At 55.7% G+C, this 20,583-nt stretch overlaps 1 protein-coding gene across 1 annotated transcript; it reads left to right on the forward strand.

Moving 5' to 3' along the window:
* Positions 1-1,590: 1,590 nt before the first annotated feature.
* LOC144677797 (telomerase protein component 1-like) lies at positions 1,591-19,908 on the forward strand (the record flags this gene model as incomplete). The annotated part of the gene is made up of 8 exons (XM_078537816.1): positions 1,591-2,127; positions 2,707-2,871; positions 5,772-5,906; positions 6,831-6,992; positions 10,022-10,174; positions 16,410-16,534; positions 17,437-17,594; positions 19,799-19,908. Coding segments are annotated over exons 1-8 (1,545 nt in total), but the record flags the coding sequence as incomplete, so codon positions are not given.
* Positions 19,909-20,583: the final 675 nt, after the last annotated feature.

The raw sequence follows: 20,583 nt of genomic DNA on the forward strand, positions 1-20,583 counted from the left end.
GAGGGGTATCTGAGCACCTCACTGAGAGGGAGAGGGGTATCTGAGCACCTCACTGAAGGAGGGAGAGGGGTATCTGAGCACCTCATTGAGTGAGGGAGGGAGAGGGGTATCTGAGCACCTCACTGAGTGAGGGAGGGAGAGGGGTACCTGAGCACCTCACTGAGTGAGGGAGAGGGGTATCTGAGCACCTCACTGAGGGAGGGAGAGGGGTATCTGAGCACCTCATTGAGTGAGGGAGAGGGGTATCTGAGCACCTCAGGGAGGGAGAGGGGTATCTGAGCACCTCAGTGAGAGAGGGAGAGGGGTATCTGAGCACCTCACAGAGAGAGGGAGAGGGGTATCTGAGCACCTCACTGAGGGAGGGAGAGGGGTATCTGAGCACCTCATTGAGTGAGCGGGAGGGGTATCTGAGCACCTCAGGGAGGGAGAGGGGTATCTGAGCACCTCACTGAGGGAGGGAGAGGGGTATCTGAGCACCTCACTGAGGGAGGGAGAGGGGTATCTGAGCACCTCACTGAGGGAGGGAGAGGGGTATCTGAGCACCTCACTGAGGGAGGGAGAGGGGTATCTGAGCACCTCACTGAGGGAGGGAGAGGGGTATCGGAGCACCTCACTGAGTGAGGGAGAGGGGTATTTGAACACCTCACGGAGGGAGGGAGGGAGAGGGGTATCTGAGCACCTCACTCAGTGAGGGAGGGAGAGGGGTATCTGAGCACCTCAGTGAGGGAGGGAGAGGGGTATCTGAGCACCTCACTGAGGGAGGGAGGGAGAGGGGTATTTGAGCACCTCATTGAGGAGGGATCAGAGCCCCCTGGCCCTCGGAGCAGGGAGAGAGGTATCTCCGCAGCCCAGCACGTGGGGGCTGGGGGGAGAATCAGCCTGGTCCCTGGAACAGGGCGAGGGTCCCACTGGGGGAGAGAGAGAGAGAGGGCGAGGTGCCTCGGCCCCTCACCGCCCGGTGGGGGGTGGTGGGGTGGGCGTGGGGGTGGGGGAGGGTGGGGGTGGGGGGGGGTCGGTGTGGGGTTGGGGAGGTGGGTGTCGGAGATGGGGGGTCGGGGTGGGGGTGGGGGGCGGTTGGGGGGTGGGTGTCAGAGGGGTGGGGGTGGGTGCGGGCGGGGGTGGGGTTAGGAGGGGATCAGTGTAGGGGGGGTTGGGGTGGGGGTGGGTGTGGGGGGGTTGGGGGGGGTGGGGGTGTTGGGGGGGGTGGGGGTCGGGATTGAGGCTACGGAGGGATTTGACGACAGTGAGAATTTGAAAATGGGGGCGTTGGCAGAGCTGGAGCCCCACGTGGGTCCATCGAGCGCCCGGGGCGTTGCCGGGCGAACTGGACCCTCTGTGAGCCTGGACACAGGCAGCAGGGAGGATCTCGGAGGGGTTAGACCGGCCGGGAACGTGCTGGCGTCGTCGCCTCGGGAGGCGTGCCTGTCCCTTTTAAATTTAAAGGGTCCATCCCCCGATTGCCCTCTGCAGAATGGCGCCAAGTCGCTGGGACGGAAGCCGGGCTTTGACCCCCCCCCCACCCCCTGACAAAGGCCCCCCTCGCTAATCACCTCTTTCTCCCCCTCAGGGCTCTCGGAGACACACCGAGCGATGGCGACAGACGGTGGCGGACTCTCCGGACCCGACCTTCCCGGCCCGCGGCTCTTGGCCGGGCACCTGCTGACACCGAGCGCCGGCCTGCGGCCCCTGAGCGCCTGCGCTGGGCTTGACCCGCTGACCAGGCCCGAGAGCCGGGAGCTGTCCGGCGGCCTTGAGAACCGGCTCCTGAGGAGGCCTGTCCTGGATGCCAACTCCTGGGCTGTCTCCTCCACCCTTCCTCTCAGCTTCAGCCAGCCCTTGAGCCCCAAGCTGCCCCACAACCTCTGCACTTCGACTTCCACTTCGTTGACCCTCCGCCCTTTGACCTCCCCGCCATTGACCCTCCTCACTTTGACCCCCCCTCCATTGACCCTCCACCCTTTGACCTCCCCTCTATTGACCCTCCGTCCTTTGACCTCCCCTCCATTGACTCTCCACCCTTTGACCTCACCATCCCTGAAGATCAAGCCCGAGCAGCCGTCGCCGGGGCCAGAATGTCCGTGGCAACAGGAGGCTCAAACCGAGAACTCGATCAAGAGTGAACAGTGGGTAAGGAAACCAGCGAGAAGCATAAAATTGGTGAGGTGGAGAGTCAGTTACCGAGAATAACAAACGCCTGGGAGTGAGTTACAGACAGGAATCTAATCGAGGGGTTCGGGTGGTTTATATACAGAATAACAGGTACCCGGGATTGAGTTACAGGCTGGAATCTAATCGAGGGGTTCGGGTGGTTTATATACAGAATAACAGATACCCGGGATTGAGTTACAGGCTGGAATCTAATCGAGGGGTTCGGCTGGTTTATATATAGAATAACAGATATCTGGGAGTGAGTTACAGACTGGAATCTAATCGAGGGATTCGGGTGGTTTATATATAGAATAACAGGTACCCGGGATTGAGTTACAGGCTGGAATCTAATCGAGGGGTTCGGGTGGTTTATATATAGAATAACAGATACCAGGGAGTAAGTTACAGACTGGAATCTAAACCAGGGGTTCGGATGGTTTATATATAGAATAACAGACACACGGGATTGAGTTACAGACTGGAATCCATTCGATTGTTTTTGCCTTGGATATTTTAGCTGTCGCGATTTTTAATTCTCTGCTTGTTTCGCTCCGTCAGCCAGCGGAGGACCCGGCCGAGGCGTCCGAGCTCCTGCCCAGCTACAGTTTGTCAGCTGAGGAATATGAGGACCTCGAGCAGGCCCGAGGGGCCCTGGTGGATGAGGAGCTGCATGATGTTCCGGACCCTTCGCAGAGCCGGGACGCCAGGCTGCGAGGGAAGAAGGTGAGAGTGAAGATAACCCAGGTAGACGGGAGACCTGTCCCAGTGTCAGTTCACACCCGGATCAACCCTCCCTCCCTCCCTCCCTCAGTGCGGCATTGCGGGTATCAGTCATGCGGAGAATTGTCGTGACTTATTTCCCCTCCCTCACCCTCATCCTCAGAAGCTCCACCGCAACCCTCAATGCCGCCTCTTTCCTACTCCGCATATTCCTCGTTCCCATGCTCTCAACATCCTGTGGGTTTAACCATTGACCAGAAACTGAACCGGACCAGCCATATAAACACTGCGGCTACAAGAGCAGGTCAGAGGCTGGGAATCCTGCGGAGAGTCACTCACCTCCTGACTCCCCACAAAGCCTGTCCACCATCTACAAGGCACAAGTCAGGAGTGTGATGGGATACTCCCCACTTGCCTGGATGAGTGCGGCTCCCACAACACTCGAGAAGCTCGACACCGTCCGGGACAAAGCAGCCCCCGCTCGATCGGCACCCCATCCACCAACATTCACTCCCTCCGCCACCGATGCACAGTGGCAGCAGTGTGTGTACCATCTACAAGAGGCACTGCGGTTGCTCCGAGGTCCATGCGCTCCCTCTGCTTGGCCCCTGTCCCTACCCCGGTGAAGCCTCCCCGATGCGTTTGGTGCCTTCCTCCATTTTCAGCCCCCTCCGTTTTCGTCGATCGCGAGTCCGCGGGGGTGGGGGGGTGGTGGGGATGTCTGACCTCTTCGAGGGATGCTCGGAGGGAAGGCCCCGACAGCGTCTCCCTCGTCCTGCTGGGAGCGCCCTTGCCCGCAACTCGAGCTCCGAGCGCATGGCCATCGACTTGGGAGCCTGGCGCCAAGACGCTCGGGCCTACGTGTTCCCTCCCGGTCTTGCCGATTGGCCCCTCGACACCGGGCGTGTCGGCCTGGGAGAGGGACCCTGAGCTGGAGGATCCACCGCCTCTCTGGCCCCCGGAGCTGGGGGATCCTGGCAGGGCCCTCCGCGGCGCTCTGAGGCGTCTGCTGTCGGCTGCCCGACTCTCCCGTGTACAGGAGCCACGGGGCTGTCGAGATTCTCCCTCGACGATACGAATGAGGAGCAGGAGGAGTCCGCTTGGCCCCTTCGAGCCTGCCCCTCCCTCCGATAAGGTCGCGGCTGAGCTGAATGTCACCTCCACCGCACGTTCCCGCCTCCCCCCCCCCACCCCCCCCGATAATCTTCCACAGCCCCCCCCCTCGCTAATCAAGAATCTATCCCGCTCCGCCTCAAAAATATTCCAAGACTCTGCTCCCAACGCCTTTCCAGGAAGAGAGTTTCCAAAGACTCGCCGCCCTCTGAGAGAAAAAACTTCTCCTCGTCTCCGTCCTAAATGGGCGACCCCCTTATTTTCAAACAGTGACTCCCCCCCCCCCGCCTACCTTGTTCTAGATTCTCCCACAAGAGGAAACATTCTCTCCACATCCACCCTGTCAAGACCCCCCTCAGGATCTTATACGTTTCAATCGAGTCACCTCTCACTCTTCTGAAACTCCAGCGGATACAAGCCCGGCCTGTCCAACCTTCCCACATAAGACAGGCCGCGCATTCCAGGTATTCGTCTGGTCAAACAAAAGCAGAAAACTTTGGAAAAACTCGGCGGCTCTCGCCGCATCTGTGGAGAGAGAAGCAGAGTTAACTTTTCGAGTCCGTTTGACCCTCCTTCAGAGCTTTGTCTGGTAAACCTTCTCTGAACGGCTTCCAGCGCATTGACATCCTTCCTTAAATAAGGAGACCAATACTGTACACAGTGCTCCAGATGTGGTCTCACCAGTGCCCTGCACAACTGAAGCAGAACCTCCCTACTTTTGTAATCAGAAGCAGTCGTGGGCCATGTTCAGCTCGTCGCCCCCGCCTCGAGCCTGCTCCGCCCTTCAACACGATCATGGCTGATCTTCGAGCTCAGTTCCACCTTGTCACCCACTCCACAAACCCAGTAATTCCCACAGCCCCCAAAATTCTGTCGGGTTCAGCCTGAGCAGACTCAACGACGGAGCATCCTTCGGGGTAGGGAATCCCAAACACTCACAAATCCTCTGGGTGAAGATATTTCTCCTCATCTCAGTCCAAAATGGTCGGCCCCCTTATCCTGAGTCTGTTGTGGACATGACAGCCAGAGGGAAACAGCCTGCCGGCCTCCACGCTGTCAAGGCACTTCTGAATTTTATATGTTTCAATGACATCAACTCTCCTCCTTCTAAACTCCAGAGGACTAGGCCCATTCTCACTAAACTCCAGAGAACTGGGCCCATTCTCACTAGACTCCAGAGAACTAGGCCCATTCTCACTAGACTCCAGAGAACTAGGCCCATTCTCACTAAATTCCAGAGCGCTAGGCTCATTCTCACTAAATTCCAGAGAACTAAGCCCATTTTCACTAAACTCCACAGGACTAGGCCCATTCTCACTAAACTCCACAAGACTAGGCCCATTCTCACTAAACTCCAAAGGACGAGGCCCATTCTCACTAAACTCCAAAGGACGAGGCCCATTCTCACTAAACTCCACAAGACTAGGTCCATTCTCGCTGAACTCTAGAGCACTGGGCCCATTCTCACTAAACTCCAAAGGACTAGGCCCATTCTCACTAAACTCCACAGGACTAGACCAATTCTCACTAAACTCCAGAAGACTAGGTCCATTCTCGCTAAACCCTGAGCACTAGGCCCATTCTCACTAAAGTCCAGAGGACTAGGCCCATTCTAGCCTGTCCAACCTTTCCCCATAAGGCAGCCAACACATTCCAGGCACTTGTCTGGCAAACCACCTCTGAAACACGTTTACATCCTTCCTTAAATAACCGCTCACTCGCCCGCACTCACGCCCCGCCAATGTCTGAACCTCAAAGGTTGACGCCTGTTTCATCTCCCCTTGTTTCAGGAGGCCCTTTTGAATGGGATTTGCTGCTCCCTGGTCCAGGGGGCCAAGTTTACAGACGCAGAGGATGAGAGCCGCCTTGAGCTGCTGGGCCTGTGTCGGGAGATCGCAGAGCAGGAGCCGGAGTTTGTCTTGAAGGTAGCAGGGAGAAGTAGAACCAAATGGACAAGCGTTGGGAATGTCCTAGACCTTCGTATGTTCGGGCTCGCTTTCCGGGAAGTGTCTGCCTGAGGTCATTGTCCCCACCCTGGGTGTGGGACAGAACGCCAGGTTTCAGCGGTCTCATGTGTGTTCGTCTGATCCCGGGAGCACGATAATAAGGTGGTGGGAGCGACACTTGGGGTGAACCCCATCCTGAGCAGGAAGGTCGCCAGAGCCAATCCCAGTGCGAGGGTGAGGGAGAAGGGTCAGAGTGACCTCTCCCGATACAGGGTGTTAGAGGGGCCTCCCCAGATACAGGAGTGTGAGAGAGGGGGTTAGAGGACCTCCCCAGATACAGGAATGTGAGAGAGGGGGTTAGAGGGACTTCCCCAGATACAAGAGTATGAGAGAGGGGAATAGAGAGACCTCCCCAGATACAGGAATGTGAGAGAGGGGGTTAGAGAGACCTCCCCAGATACAGGAGTGAGAGAGGGGGGGTTAGAGAGACATCCCCAGATACAGGAGTGTGAGAGAGGGGGTTAGAGAGACCTCCCCAGATACAGGAGTGTGAGAGAGGAGGGTTAGAGGGACCTCCCCAGAGACAGGAGTATGAGAGGTGGGGGGGGGGGGGGGGGGGGGGGTGAGGGGGAGGGGGTATGGCCTGCGGCAGTGGGGAGGAAACCCCGCTGACCCGGAGATCAGCGAGGGGGCCTGGACAATCGGAGGAGCCTCGATCGCAACGACCACGGCGGAGCGAGAGGGCGAGGGGGAGGGGGAGGGGAGCCTGGGGCGTGGGGGCTTTGAGGGGTAATTCTCCCCCCCCCCCGTGCTCCACCCGTGTCGGTTGTGGTTTACGGGGCGGGTGGGACCCACACTCTACCGATGCTGACTGACGCCTTTCTCCCCAACCCCCACCCTCAGGTCGCCCTGTACGCCCGGCAGGAGCTGAACCTCCGCAGCCCCGCCAACTTCCTGTTGGCCCTGAGCGCCTGGCTCCAGCCCTGCCGTCCCCACCTGCGCCGCTACTTCTGCCCGGCTGTGCGGCTGCCCTCCGACTGGATTGAGGTGGCGAAGATATACCAGGTATGCCGGGGTGGGAGGGGTGGGGAAGAGAGTCGGGGGGAGAGAGATTTACCGGGTACACCGAGGGGGGGCGGTTTACCGGGTACACCGAGGGGAGAGAGATTTACCGGGTACACCGGGGGGGCGGGGGGGGGGTGCGGTGAGGGGGGAGAGATTTACCGGGTACACCGGGGGGAGAGATTTACTGGGTACACCGAGGGGAGAGAGATTTACCGGGCACACCGGTGGGGGGGGGGTGAGGGGGGAGAGATTTACCGGGTACACCGGGGGGAGAGATTTACTGGGTACACCGGGGGGAGAGATTTACTGGGTACACCGGGGGGAGCGATTTACCGGGTACACCGGGGGGAGCGATTTACCGGGTACACCGGGGGGAGAAATTTACCGGGTACACCGGGGGGAGAGACTTACCGGGTGCATCGGGGGGAGAGGGATTTACTGGGTACACCGGGGTGGGGAGAGATTTACCGGGTACACCGGGGGGGAGAGAGATTTACCAGGTACATTGGGGTGGGGAGAGATTTACCGGGTACACCGGGGGGAGAGAGATTTACCGGGTACACCGGGGGGAGAGAGATTTACCGGGTACACCGGGGGGAGAGAGATTTACCGGGTACACCGGGGGGAGAGAGATTTACCGGGTACACCGGGGGGAGAGAGATTTACCGGGTACACCGGGGGGGGGGGGGGGGAGAGATTTACCGGGTACACCGAGGGGAGAGAGATTTACCGGGTACACCCGGGGGGAGAGATTTACCGGGTACACCCGGGGGGAGAGATTTACCGGGTACACCAGGGGGAGAGATTTGCCGGGTACACCGGGGGGGTAGAGATTTACCGGGTACATCGGGGGGAGAGAGATTTACCGGGTCCACCGGGGTGGGGAGAGATTTACCGGGTACACCGGGGGGAGAGAGATTTACCGGGTACATTGGGGTGGAGAGAGATTTACCGGGTACACCGGGAGGAGAGAGATTTACCGGGTACACCGGGGGGAGAGAGATTTACTGGAGACGTCACGGGGAGAGATTTACTGGGTACACCGGGGGAGAGATTTACCTGGTACACCGGGGGAGATGAGGGGGGAGAGATTTACCGGGTACACCGGGGGGCGAGAGATTTACCGGGTACACCGGGGGGAGAGAGATTTACCGGGTACACCGGGGGGGAGAGAGATTTACCGGGTACACCGGGGGGAGAGAGATTTACCGGGTACACCGGGGTGGGGAGAGATTTACCGGGTACACCGGGGGGAGAGAGATTTACCGGGTACATTGGGGTGGAGAGAGATTTACCGGGTACACCGGGAGGAGAGAGATTTACCGGGTACACCGGGGGAGAGAGAGATTTACCGGGTACACCGGGGGGGAGAGAGATTTACCGGGTACACCGGTGGGAGAGAGATTTACCGGGTACACCGGGGGGAGAGAGATTTACTGGAGACGTCACGGGGAGAGATTTACTGGGTACACCGGGGGAGAGATTTACCTGGTACACCGGGGGAGATGAGGGGGGAGAGATTTACCGGGTACACCGGGGGGCGAGAGATTTAGCGGGTACACCGGGGGGAGAGAGATTTACCGGGTACACCGCGGGGGAGAGAGATTTACCGGGTACACCGGGGGGAGAGAGATTTACCGGGCACACCGGGGGGAGAGAGATTTACCGGGCACACCGGGGGGGAGAGAGATTTACCGGGTACACCGGGGGGAGAGAGATTTACCGGGTACACCGGGGGAAGAGAGATTTACCGGGTACACCGGGGGGAGCGAGATTTACCGGGTACACCGGGGGGAGCGAGATTTACCGGGTACACCGGGGGGAGAGAGATTTACTGGAGACGTCACGGGGAGAGATTTACCGGGTACACCGGGGGGAGAGATTTACCTGGTACACCGGGGGAGATGAGGGGGGAGAGATTTACCGGGTACACCGGGGGGAGAGAGATTTACCGGGCACACCAGGGGGGGGTGAGGGGGGAGAGATTTACCGGGTACACCGGGGGGAGAGATTCACCAGGTACACCGGGGGAAGGGGGAAATTTACCAGGTACACTCCAGGGGCGGGGGGCATGCGGCGGGGGGAGAGAAGGCTTATCAGGTACATTGGGAGGACTACGGGAGATATACCAGGTAGACCGGAGTAGGGGGAGTGAGGGAGTGGTGGTGGTGGGGGGGTGGTGGGGATATACAAGGTCCTCATCAGGAAAATGTACCTGGTCCCCAGGTGTGCAGGGAGGCGGGAGGGGGGGTTGGGGGGGGGTGTTTTGGGGGAGGGTGTCAGTGGGATAAGTAGTTGGATTACAGCAGGTACACCGTGCGGTAAAGTGTACCCCGTACATTGAAGGAATTCTCCCCGTGTGTGGGGCGACGGGATGAGTATCCGTGAAAGGGGTCGGGGGGGAGCTGACGCCAGGCGTTTGGTCTGTGGGGAACATGGGCACCATGAGGGGGCAGCGCCATATAACTGGCCCCCAGGGAATTGTGAGTTGGGTGGGGTGAGGAGATGAGGAGGGTAGAGAATGGGCTGGGGGGGTGATGGAGAGGGGGGGTTGGGGGGGTTGGAGAGAGAGGAGGGAGGGGGGAGTTGGAGAGGGGGGGGGTTGGAGGGGTGGAGATGGGGGGGGTTTGGAGGGGGAGGGAGGGGGGGTTAGAGAGGGGGTGTTGGAGAGAGGGGGGAGGGAGGTTGGATGGGGTGGAGGGAGGTTGAAGTGGGGGTTGGAGAGGGGAGGGCTGGGGGGATTGGAGGGGGAGGGAGGGAGGTTAGAGAGGGGGGAGGGGGTGTTGGAGAGCAACGGGGGGAGGTGGGGGATATGCTGTCCGACATCAACAAAGATGCCGCCCTCCTGAGCGGGGCTGGTGAGGAAATGTCCCAGACTCCGCGCATCTCGCACCGAGCGACCCTTCTGATTGTTTTATCTCTTTCTTTTCCATCCCTGGTCCACCCCACCCGCCCCTCTCCACCCCACCCCACCCGCCCCTCTCCACCCCTCCCCACCCGCCCCTCTCCACCCTGCCCCGCCCCTCCAGAGCCTGGCCGAGAGCAGCAGGAAGGTGGCCCCCTACCCTTCCTGCCTCCGCCAGGCCTTGGCCGACAGCTTCAAGCTTTTCGACGAGTACCAGCTGGCCAAGTACAACACCAGGAAGCAGCGATGCAAGAGCAGCCCCAGGAGGCAGAAGCAGGTGAGTGGAGGCCGAGGCCACAAACTGACCCCTGGGGATCGACGGGACTGAGGCCAACGGACGAAACTAAACTCGTCGGCCAACGGATTTTGACGTTGGCGAGTGTGAGGCCCAACCACCTCGAGCCTAAAGAGGATTGACCAGGGCACTTTCCAAATGGTGAACGCGTTTCAGTGGTGGGGGGGGGGGGTGGGTAGTTGCGGTGTTTGTGCTGTGTTGGTGGGATGTCCGGGGACGCAGACCATTAAAATGTCATGAACAGCGCGGAGAGTAGTCAAAAGGCGAATGGAATACCGGCCTACATATCTCACGGCCTAGAACACAAGGGAGGTAGACATTTACGGAGGGGTTAATGATGGTATTTAGCACAGTAGAGAGGGATGACCTACGTTCAGGAAACCAGGAGGTGGAAACGGTTTGGGTAGAGATGATTAGTGGTAAAGGCAAGAAGTCGCTTGTGGGAGTCGTGTACAGGTCCCCTCATCGTAACCACGTGGTAGGGTTAAGCATAAAGGAAGAAATAAAGGGAGCTTGTCAGAAAGACACGGTGATAATCATGGGAGATTTTAATCTACATATAGACTGGAAAGGACAGATGGGCGAAGGTAGCGGAGATGAGGAGTTCATAGAATGTTTTCAGGACGGTTTCTTAGACCAGCATCTTCTGGAGGCAGCCAGAGAGCAGGCGAAACGAGACCGGGTATTGTGCAACGAGATGGGGTTAATTAATGATCTCATAGTGAAGGCGTCCCTAGGTAGCAGCGACCACAATATGATTGAATTTTACATTCAGTTTGAGGGAGAGAAGGGTGTGTCCGAGACTAAGTTTTTAAACTTAAATAAGGGCCGTTATGAGGGCATGAAAGCTGAGTTGGCTAAAGTGAATTGGAAAACTAGGTTAAGGGATAGGTCAATAGAGATGCAGTGGCTAACATTTAATGGGGTATTTCAGAATACACAGAATAGATACATTCCAACGAGTAAGAAAAAGCCCAAGGGACGGACACATCTTCCGTGGTAACTGGAAATGTCAGAGAGAGTACCAAACTTCAAGGAAAAGGATATGATTGTGCAAAGATAGGTGGAAGGCCAGAAGATTGGACAGAATATAAGGAACAGCAAAGAATGATTAAAAGATTAACAAGGAGGGAAAAATTCGAGTATGAGAGAAAGCTAGCCAGAAATATAAAAACAGATAGTAAGAGTTTATATAAATATTTAAAACAGAAACGAGTTAACAAAGCGAGGGTTGGTTCTACAGGAAGTGAGTTTGGAGAATTGATGATGGAAAACAAGGAGATTAGCAGATGAACTGATCAGGTATTTTGCATCAGTCTTCACTATAGAAGGTACAAGTAACATCCCAGAAGCGGCTATAAATCAGGAAATGGAAGGAAGGGAGGAACTCAGGAAAATTACAGTCACCAGAGAAGTGGTCCTGAGTAAATTGTTGGAGCTCTGGGCTGACAAGTGCCCGGATCCTGATGGACTTCATCCTAGGGTCTTAAAAAAAATGACTAGTGAGATAGTTGATGCATTAGTTTTAATTTTCCAAAACTCCCTCAATTCGGGAAAGGTCCCATTAGATTGGAATATAGCAAATGCAACTCCATGATTAAAAAAGGGAGACAGAGAGTGGGAAACTACAGGTCAGTGAGCTTAACATCTGTCGTAGGGAAAATGTTAGAAGCTATTATTAAAGAAACTATAGCAGGGCACTTGGATAAGCTCAAGGTCATCAAGCAGTGTCAACATGGTTTTGTGAAAGGGGAATCATGTTTAACCAGTTTATTGGCGTTCTTTGAGGAAGTAACATGTGCTGTGGATAAAGGGGAACCAGTGGATGTGCTGGGATTTCCAGTAGGCATTTGACAAAGGGCCACATCAAAGGCTATTGCGGAACATAAAAGCCCATGGTGTAGGGGGTAACAAAAGTACAAAGGCATCTGGGTGTTACAAAGGGGCCCTGGTGTCCTTGTACACCAATCGCTGAAAGCAAGCATTGCAGGCGCAGCAAGCAGTTATGAAGACAAATGGTATGTTGGCCTTCCTTGCAAGAGGACTTGAGTATAGGAGCAAGGGTGCCTTACTACAGCTGTACAGGGCCTTGGTGAGACCACACCTGGAGTATTGCGTGCAGTTTTGGTCTCCTTACCTCAGAAAGGATATACTTGCCATAGAGGGAGTGCAGCGAAGGTTCACCAGCCTCATTCCCTGGGATGACGGGATTGCCGTATGTGGAGAGATTGGGCCGACTAGACCCGTATTCACTGGAGTTTAGAAGAATGAGAGGGGGGATCTCACTGAAACGTATAAAATCCTGACAGGGACGGACAGACCGGATGCAGGGATGATGTTTCCTCTGGCTGGGGTGGGGTGGTCTAGAACAAGGGGTCACAGTCTCAGGATACGGGGGGTGGGCCATTCAGGACTGAGATGAGGAGAAACCCCTTCACTCAGAAGGTGGTGAACCTGTGGAATTCTCTACCCCAGAGGGCTGGCGGAGGCCAAGTCACTGAATTATATTTCAGAAGGAAATAGATGGATTTCTGGACCCTAAAGGCGTCAAGGGGTATGTGGAGAGAGCGGGAGTGTGGCGTTGAGAGAGAGGATCAGCCATGATCGTATTGAATGGCAGAGCAGGCTCGAAGGGCCGAATGACCTATTCCTATTTCTATATTTCTATGTAGCATATTGACATGGATCGAAGATTGGCTGGCTAACAGGAAGCAGATAGTAGTCTTTTTCTGGTTGGCAAGATGTAACGAGTGGTGTGCCACAGTGATCAGTGCTGGGGCCTCAACTGTTTACAATTTATATAAATGACTTGGATGAAGGGATGGTTGCCAAATTTGCTGATGAGACAAAGATGGGTAGGAAAGTAAGTTGCGAAGAGGGCATAAGGAGGCTCCAAACAGGTATAGATAGGATCAGCGAGTGGGCGAAGGTCTGGCAAATGGAGTATAACGTGGGAAAATGTGAAGTTGTCCATTTTGGCAGGAAGAATAAAAGAGAAGCAAATTATCTGAACGGTGAGAGATTGCAGAGCTCTGAGATGCAGAGGGATCTGGGCGTCTTAGTGCATAAATCACAAAAGGTTAGTATGTAGCGAGTAATTAGGAAAGCGAATAGGATATTATCATTTATTGCGAGGGGAATTGATTCCAACAATAGAGAGGTTATGCTTCAGTTCTACTGGGCACTGGTGAGGCCACATCTGGAGCACTGTGAACTGTATTGGTCACCTTATTTAAGGAAGGATATAAATGCATAGGAGGAAGCTCAGAGAAGGTTTACCAGACGAATACCTGGAATGGGCGGGTTGTCTTATGAAGAAAGGTTGGACAGACTAGGCTTGTATCCGCTGGAGCTTAGAAGAGTAAGACGCGACTCGATTGAAACATGTAAGATCCTGAGGGGGCTTGACAGGGCGGATGTGGAGGGGATGTTTCCTCTTGTGGGAGAATCTAGAACTAGGGGGTCACTATTTAAAAATAAGGGGCCACTCATTTAAGACAGAGTTGAGGAGAGATTTTTTCTCTCAGAGGGACGGTGAGTCTTTGGAACTCTCTTCATGAAAAGGTGGTGGAAGCAGAGCTTTTGAACATTTTTAAGGCAGAAGCGGGTAGATTCTTGGTAAGCAAGGGGGTGATAGGTTATCGGGGGTAGGTGGATGCCGATGTCAGGCTACTATCAGGTCAGTCATGATCTCATTAAATGGTGGAGCAGGCTCGAGGGGCTGAATGGCCTACTCCTGCTGCTTCTGTTTAGCTTTATGAGCCCTGGTTAGACCACACCTGGAGCTCTGGGCACCGCACCTTAGGAAGGACAGGCTGACTTTGGAGGGAGTGCAGAGTAAATTTACTGGCAGTGACACCGGGACTCCCGAGGGTTCAAGTTATGAGGAGAGGTGACAAAAATGAGGGTTGCAGTCCCTGGAATTTAGAAGGTGAAGGGGCGGCTTGGTCACAGTTTCCGGGATATTAAGGGGAACCGATGGGGTCGAGAGAAAGTATTTCGGCAGGTTGGGGGAGTCGAGGACCAGGGGGCAGAGTCTAAAACTCAGAGCTGGACCTTTCAGGGGTGAAGTTAGGAAACAACTTGCACACACAAAGGGCGGGAGGGGTTTGAAAATCTCCTCCGACAAATGGCAAATGATGCTCGCTCAATTAATTTTAAATCCGAGGTTGATAGATTTTTGGTCTCCAAGGGTATTAAGAGATACCGGGCAAAGGCCGGGATGTGGAGTTAACTCACAGGTCAGCCGTGATCTCTCAGAATGGTTGAACAGGTTAGAGGGGCTGAACGGCCTCCTCGTGCTCAGATGAGCCCATATCACTGCCTGTTCTCTTATTTCTTAGATTCAGAAACTGCCAAGTGCTTCGCTCATTACCAGGCGGCCTAAATGCCTCTCCATCGCAAGGAATGATGTTCCCCAACGTTAAACAGTCTGGGCGATGGATTGTTCTCTCCTCACCTCTCCATTCCTGTTTCTGGATTTCTCCCAATCCTCCTCCCCACTCGCTCTCCCTCTTTATTCGGACCCTGGGAAGCTCTGCAACTGCTTGGGTCCAATCAATTGGGATTGTGCACAGTGGGAGTGAACGGGAAGGGGTTTGGGTCCATTGGGATTGTGTACAGTGGGAGTGAATGGGAAGGGGTTTGGGTCCATTGGGATTGTGTACAGTGGGAGTGAATGGGAAGGGGTTTGGGTCCATTGGGATTGTGTACAGTGGGAGTGAATGGGAAGGGGGTTTGGGCCCATTGGGATTGTGTACAGTGGGAGTGAATGGGAAGGGGGTTTGGGTCCATTGGGAATGCGTACAGTGGGAGTGAATGGGAAGGGGGTTTGGGTCCATTGGGAATGCGTACAGTGGGAGTGAATGGGAAGGGGGTTTGGGTCCATTGGGAATGTGTACAGTGGGAGTGAATGGGAAGGGGTTTGGGTCCATTGGGATTGTGTACAGTGGGAGTGAATGGGAAGGGGTTTGGGTCCAATGGGATTGTGTACAGTGGGAGTTAACGGGAAGGGTTTTGGGTCCATTGGGAATGCGTACAGTGGGAGTGAATGGGAAGGGGTTTGGGTCCATTGGGATTGTGTACAGTGGGAGTGAATGGGAAGGGGTTTGGGTCCATTGGGATTGTGTACAGTGGGAGCGAATGGGAAGGGGTTTGGGTCCAATGGGATTGTGTACAGTGGGAGTGAATGGGAAGGGTTTTGGGTCCATTGGGATTGTGTACGGTGGGAGTGAATGGGAAGGGGTTTGCGTCCATTGCGATTGTGTACAGTGGGAGTGAACGGGAAGGGGGTTTGGGTCCTTTGGGATTGTGTACAGTGGGAGTGAATGGGAAGGGGTTTGGGTCCTTTGGGATTGTGTACAGTGGGACTGAATGGGAAGGGGATTTGGGTTCATTGGGATTGTGCACAGTGGGAATGAATGGGAAGGGGTTTGGGTCCATTGGGAATGCGTACAGTGGGAGTGAATGGGAAGGGGTTTGGGTCCATTGGGATTGTATACAGTCGGAGTGAATGGGAATGGGTTTGGCTCCATTGGGATTGTGTACAGTGGGAGTGAATGGGAAGGGGTTTAGGTCCATTGGGATTGTGTACAATGGGAGCGAATGGGAAGGGATTTAGGTCCATTAGGATTGCGTACAATGGGAGCGAATGGGAAGGGATTTGGGTCAATTGGGATTGTGTACAATGGGAATGAATGGGAAGGGGTTTGGGTCCATTGGGATTGTGTACAGTGGGAGTGAATGGGAAGGGGTTTGGGTCCATTGGGATTGTGTACAGTGGGAGTGAATGGGAAGGGGTTTGGGTCCATTGGGATTGTGTACAGTGTCAGTGAATGGGAAGGGGTTTGGGTCCATTGGGATTGTGTACAGGGGGAGTGAACAGGAAGGGGTTGGTTTGCGTTTGATTCCTGACCTGATCTGTAATGGTAGCTTCTGTGTTACAAACTGAATAATTGTTTTACCCCTCTCTGCCTCTTTTTCTCTCCCCCACCCCCTCTCTCTCTCTCTATCTCTCCCTCCCTCTTTCTCTCGCTTTCCATCTCTCTCTCTCTCCTGCTGTCCATCTCTCGCTGTCCGTCTTCCTCTCTCTCTCTCCATCTCTCTCTCTCTCGCTCTCTGTCTCCCTCTCTCTTGCTGTCTTTCTGTCTGTCGCCTTCTGTCTCCCTCTTTCTCGCCGTCTACCTCTCTCTCTCTCTTTTTTCACTGTCTCTCTCAGGTGGCTGAATCCTCTCCCACTGTGAAGGAGAACAAACCAGTGGACCATTTCTCTCTGAAGAAGCTGGTCCGTTGGCTCCACCTCAAGGAGCCGACCTATCACATCATGTGCCTGTTGGGTCGAAGGTGAGTGTGGGTTGTGTGGTGGGCGGGGTCATACTCCCAACAACAGAGACGCTTGGTGTTAATTCACTGACCCAGGGCAGGTACAGCACGGGGTTAGATACAGAGTAAAGCTCCCTCTGCACTGTCCCCATCAAACACTCCCAGGGCAGGTACAACACGGGGTTAGATACAGAGTAAAGCTCCCTCTACACTGTCCCCATCAAACACTCCCAGGGCAGGTACAACACGGGGTTAGATACAGAGTAAAGCTCCCTCTACACCGTCCCCATCAAACACTCCCAGGACAGGTACAGCACGGGGTTAGATACAGAGTAAAGCTCCCTCTACACTGTCCCCATCAAACACTCCCAGGACAGGTACAGCACGGGGTTAGATACAGAGTAAAGCTCCCTCTACACTGTCCCCATCAAACACTCCCAGGACAGGTACAGCACGGGGCTAGATACAGAGTAAAGCTCCCTCTACACTGTCCCCATCAAACACTCCCAGGGCAGGTACAACACGGGGTTAGATACAGAGTAAAGCTCCCTCTACACTGTCCCCATCAAACACTCCCAGGACAGGTACAGCACAGGGTTAGATACAGAGTAAAGCTCCCTCTACCCTGTCCCCATCAAACACTCCCAGGGCAGGTGCAGCACGGGGTTAGATACGGAGTAAATCTCCCTCTACACCGTCCCCATCAAACAATCTCAGGACAGGTACAGCAGGGGTTAGATACAGAGTAAAGCTCCCTCTACACCGTCCCCATCAAACAATCTCAGGACAGGTACAGCATGGGGTTAGATACAGAGTAAAGCTCCCTCTACACAGTCCCAGTGACCTGCTCAATCCCCAGTTTCAAATTCCCTGTTCTCACTTCTTGCAGCTGAACCGATTTTTTTCCTTTTCCGTCTCTCCAGTTACCCGTCCGATCTCCAGTCATTCGCCCGCAGCCGGCTTCCCGGCCCATGGGATTCCCTGAGAGCTGGGAAAAGGATGAAGTTCCTGATGCCGGAGACTTGGGAGAGGCAGGTCTCCCTGCAGGGCAACACCGCGAAAGTCTGGGAGGAGCTGATAGGTACGTCCGTGTGTCTGGTGGGCCGACCCTATGTTACCTCGGCCTCCCCATGTTCTCCCGACTACAATGCACCACACTCCCCGCATCATCTGCCACCTTACCCTCCCATTCGACCAACTCCTCCACGTCCCTTTCCCACTTCTTCTACGCGACCCTCCTCGTCGTCCGCAGGGTTTCCAAGTTCCGCATCGCCCGCAAGTTTTGAAATCGTGCGTTGCGCCCCGAGGTCCCGGTCGTTAATGTGCATCGGGAGAAGCAGCGCTGACACCCCCACCCCGGGGGAACTCACCAAAAAAACCTCACCCAGCCCGAAAGCCATCCATTGGGCGCAGCTCCCTGCTTCCCGTCGCTCGGCCGCTTCCGCACCCATGTCGTCGTCGCCGCCCCTTTTATCCCTGGAGCAGCGGCTTTGCGCACAAGCCTGCCGTGTGGCACTGTTTTCGAATGCCTTCTCTCGAAGCCCGCGTACTCCCCATCAACAGCACCGCCCTCATCGGCCCTCCCTGCTCCCCTCTTCCGGCAAGTGAGCTAAGCGTGGACTTTCCCTTCACAAATCCGCTGTGAGACGGTCACTGATCAATCCGGTCTGGAATTTAGGCGCAACCTCTTTACCCAGGGAGTGCTGGGGAACGCCGAAGCCACTACCGTGAAGAGCCGCGGAGCCGGAGGGTATCAATGCGTTGACGGGGGAGACTAGATGGCCGTGTGAGGGAGAAGAGCGCAAAGGGAGGCGATTTTGATATTTGAGATTAATTGATTTTAAAATTCTCTTTGTTGTTTTCTCATCCCTCCGTGGCCTCGTTTCCACCCCCCTTTCACCACCTCTGTAACCTCCTTCAGCCCCACGACCCTCCGAGATCTCTGCGCTCCTCCATTTCCGGGCATCAACGGCCGAGCCTCCAGCTGCCTGGGGGCCCTGGGCTCTGGAATCCCCTCCCTAAACCTCCCCGACTGCCTGTCTCTCTCCCTCTCAGGCTTACGAGCGACGCCTTTGACCAAGCTCTTGGTCATCTGCCCGAATATTTTTGCTTGTTCGCTTGAGGGGTGTGGACGTCGCTGGCCGGGCCCGGCGTTTATTGCCCATCCCTAATTGCCCTCTTGAGAAGGTGGTGGGTGAGCCGCCATCTTGAGCTGCTGCAGCACCTGTGGTGAAGGTACGCCCACCGTGCTGTTAGGGAGGGAGTTCCCAGGATTTTGACCCGGCGACAGTGAGGGAACGACCGATATATTCCCAAGTCAGGACGGTGAGTGTGGCTCGGAGGGGGAACTTCCAGGTGGCGGTGTTCCCCGTGCGTCTGCTGCCCTCGTCCTTCTAGATGGTAACGGTCGTGGGTTTGGAAGGTGCTGTCGAAGGAGCCTCGGTGAGTTGCTGCAGTGCATCTTGTAGATGGTACACACACTGCTGCCGCTGTGCGTCGGTGGTGGAGGGAGTGAATGTTTTGTGGATGGGGTGCCGATCGAGCGGGGGTCTTATCCTGGTTTGTCCTGACTGCTTTGTCCTGGACGGTGTCGAGCTTCTTGAGTGTCGTGGGAGCTTCCCATGCGACTCAGTGCGAAAGTCCTGTCAAGGGCCTTGGGCTGTTTCACCACGTTAAAGGCACCGTATAGATATAAAGTTGTTGTTGTTGCTACATTGACGTAGTTAGTTGAAATTGGCGGGGGAGGAGGCTCGTGTCGTGTGAAGCGTAAACACCGGCACGGACTGGTTGGGCCGAATGGCCTGTTTCTGTGCTGGAAATTCGATTGTGATAGAAGAGTGACACCGGGAAGGGAACGTGGGGGCGGTATTTTTTTAATAATGTGAAGATATGAAGACGGCTGAAAAGAGTGACGCCGTTGCCGAGGCGTTTTGTCTTGTATCCGTCAGGGGCAGACGCAAGGACGCCAGATCTCAAACCATCGCAACAGTTCCCCCATTGCTTTTCTCCACGGCAAGCCCCCCACCGATCGGAGTCGACTTGCCCACCCATCTCTTTCCCTGCGGTATTATTGTTGTGATCCTTTGAAATTTGGCACTCTTGCATTTGTCCCGACGAGGGCAAGAGGCAAAGCTTTGTCAACGTGCCTCTCGTTTTTCAGCAATGTTCAGGTCCGGCACGACCCGCGCGCCTGTTTGTGTAAAGATCAGTTGAGTGTTTTTGTTGGAGTAACTTCTCTTCCCCCCCCCACCCCACCCCCCCTCTCATGGCTCCTTCCCCCCCCAGATCACCAGAAGCTTCCCTTCATGGCAATGCTACGCAACCTGCGGAACGTGATTGTGGCAGGGGTGAGCCGCCGGCACCACCAGTGGATTCTGGAAAGGCTGACGGACACGGTGGGTCCCCGCAGCGGCTCGAGAGCGCTACCGGCCGCGCGTCGGTGGAACGGCAGGAGTCCAGGCTTCTTTCCCGCCCCCCCCCCTCTTCCCGGGTTCCCACTGAGGGAAGTGCGGGGTCTCCGATCGCCTGGCACTAGGTTGGGGGGTGGGGGGGGGGGGGGAGAGTAAGAGGATCGGGCGCGAGGGGAGGGGAGTGGAGGGGGGAGGGTGGGTGCTCGGGTTCCTAACCCGTCCACCAATCGACGCGCTCCGAACTCTTCGGCGTGCGGGTGTTTACCCGAAGGGGGCAGCGAGGATGAGGGTCTCGGTGAAAAGCGGGCTCTCTCTCTCCTCGCGGAAGAGGAGATTTGGTCGAGGCGTTTAAAGTTACGAGGGGTTTTTTGCTGGAGGAGGAGAGCGGGACAAACCGTTGCTCGTGGCGGGACGAGAGAGAGAGAGAGAGAGAGAGGGACGAGAGAATGTGTCTTTCCTGTTTTTGAACGCGGCGAGTTCGGTTCAGCTCGTCGGGACAAATGCGAGAACGCCAAATTTCAGAGGATCGCAACAATTTATACCGCAGGAGAAGAGCGCGCGGATGGGGGGGCGGGGCAAGTCGACTCTGATTGGTGGAGACTCGCCAAGGGGGAAAGCGATGGGGGAAACTGTGGCGATGGTTTGTAACGTCGTCACCTG

The sequence above is a fragment of the Cetorhinus maximus genome, unplaced genomic scaffold (assembly GCF_964194155.1).
Source record: "Cetorhinus maximus unplaced genomic scaffold, sCetMax3.hap1.1 HAP1_SCAFFOLD_3075, whole genome shotgun sequence".
Classification (NCBI taxonomy): Eukaryota; Metazoa; Chordata; class Chondrichthyes; order Lamniformes; family Cetorhinidae; genus Cetorhinus; species Cetorhinus maximus.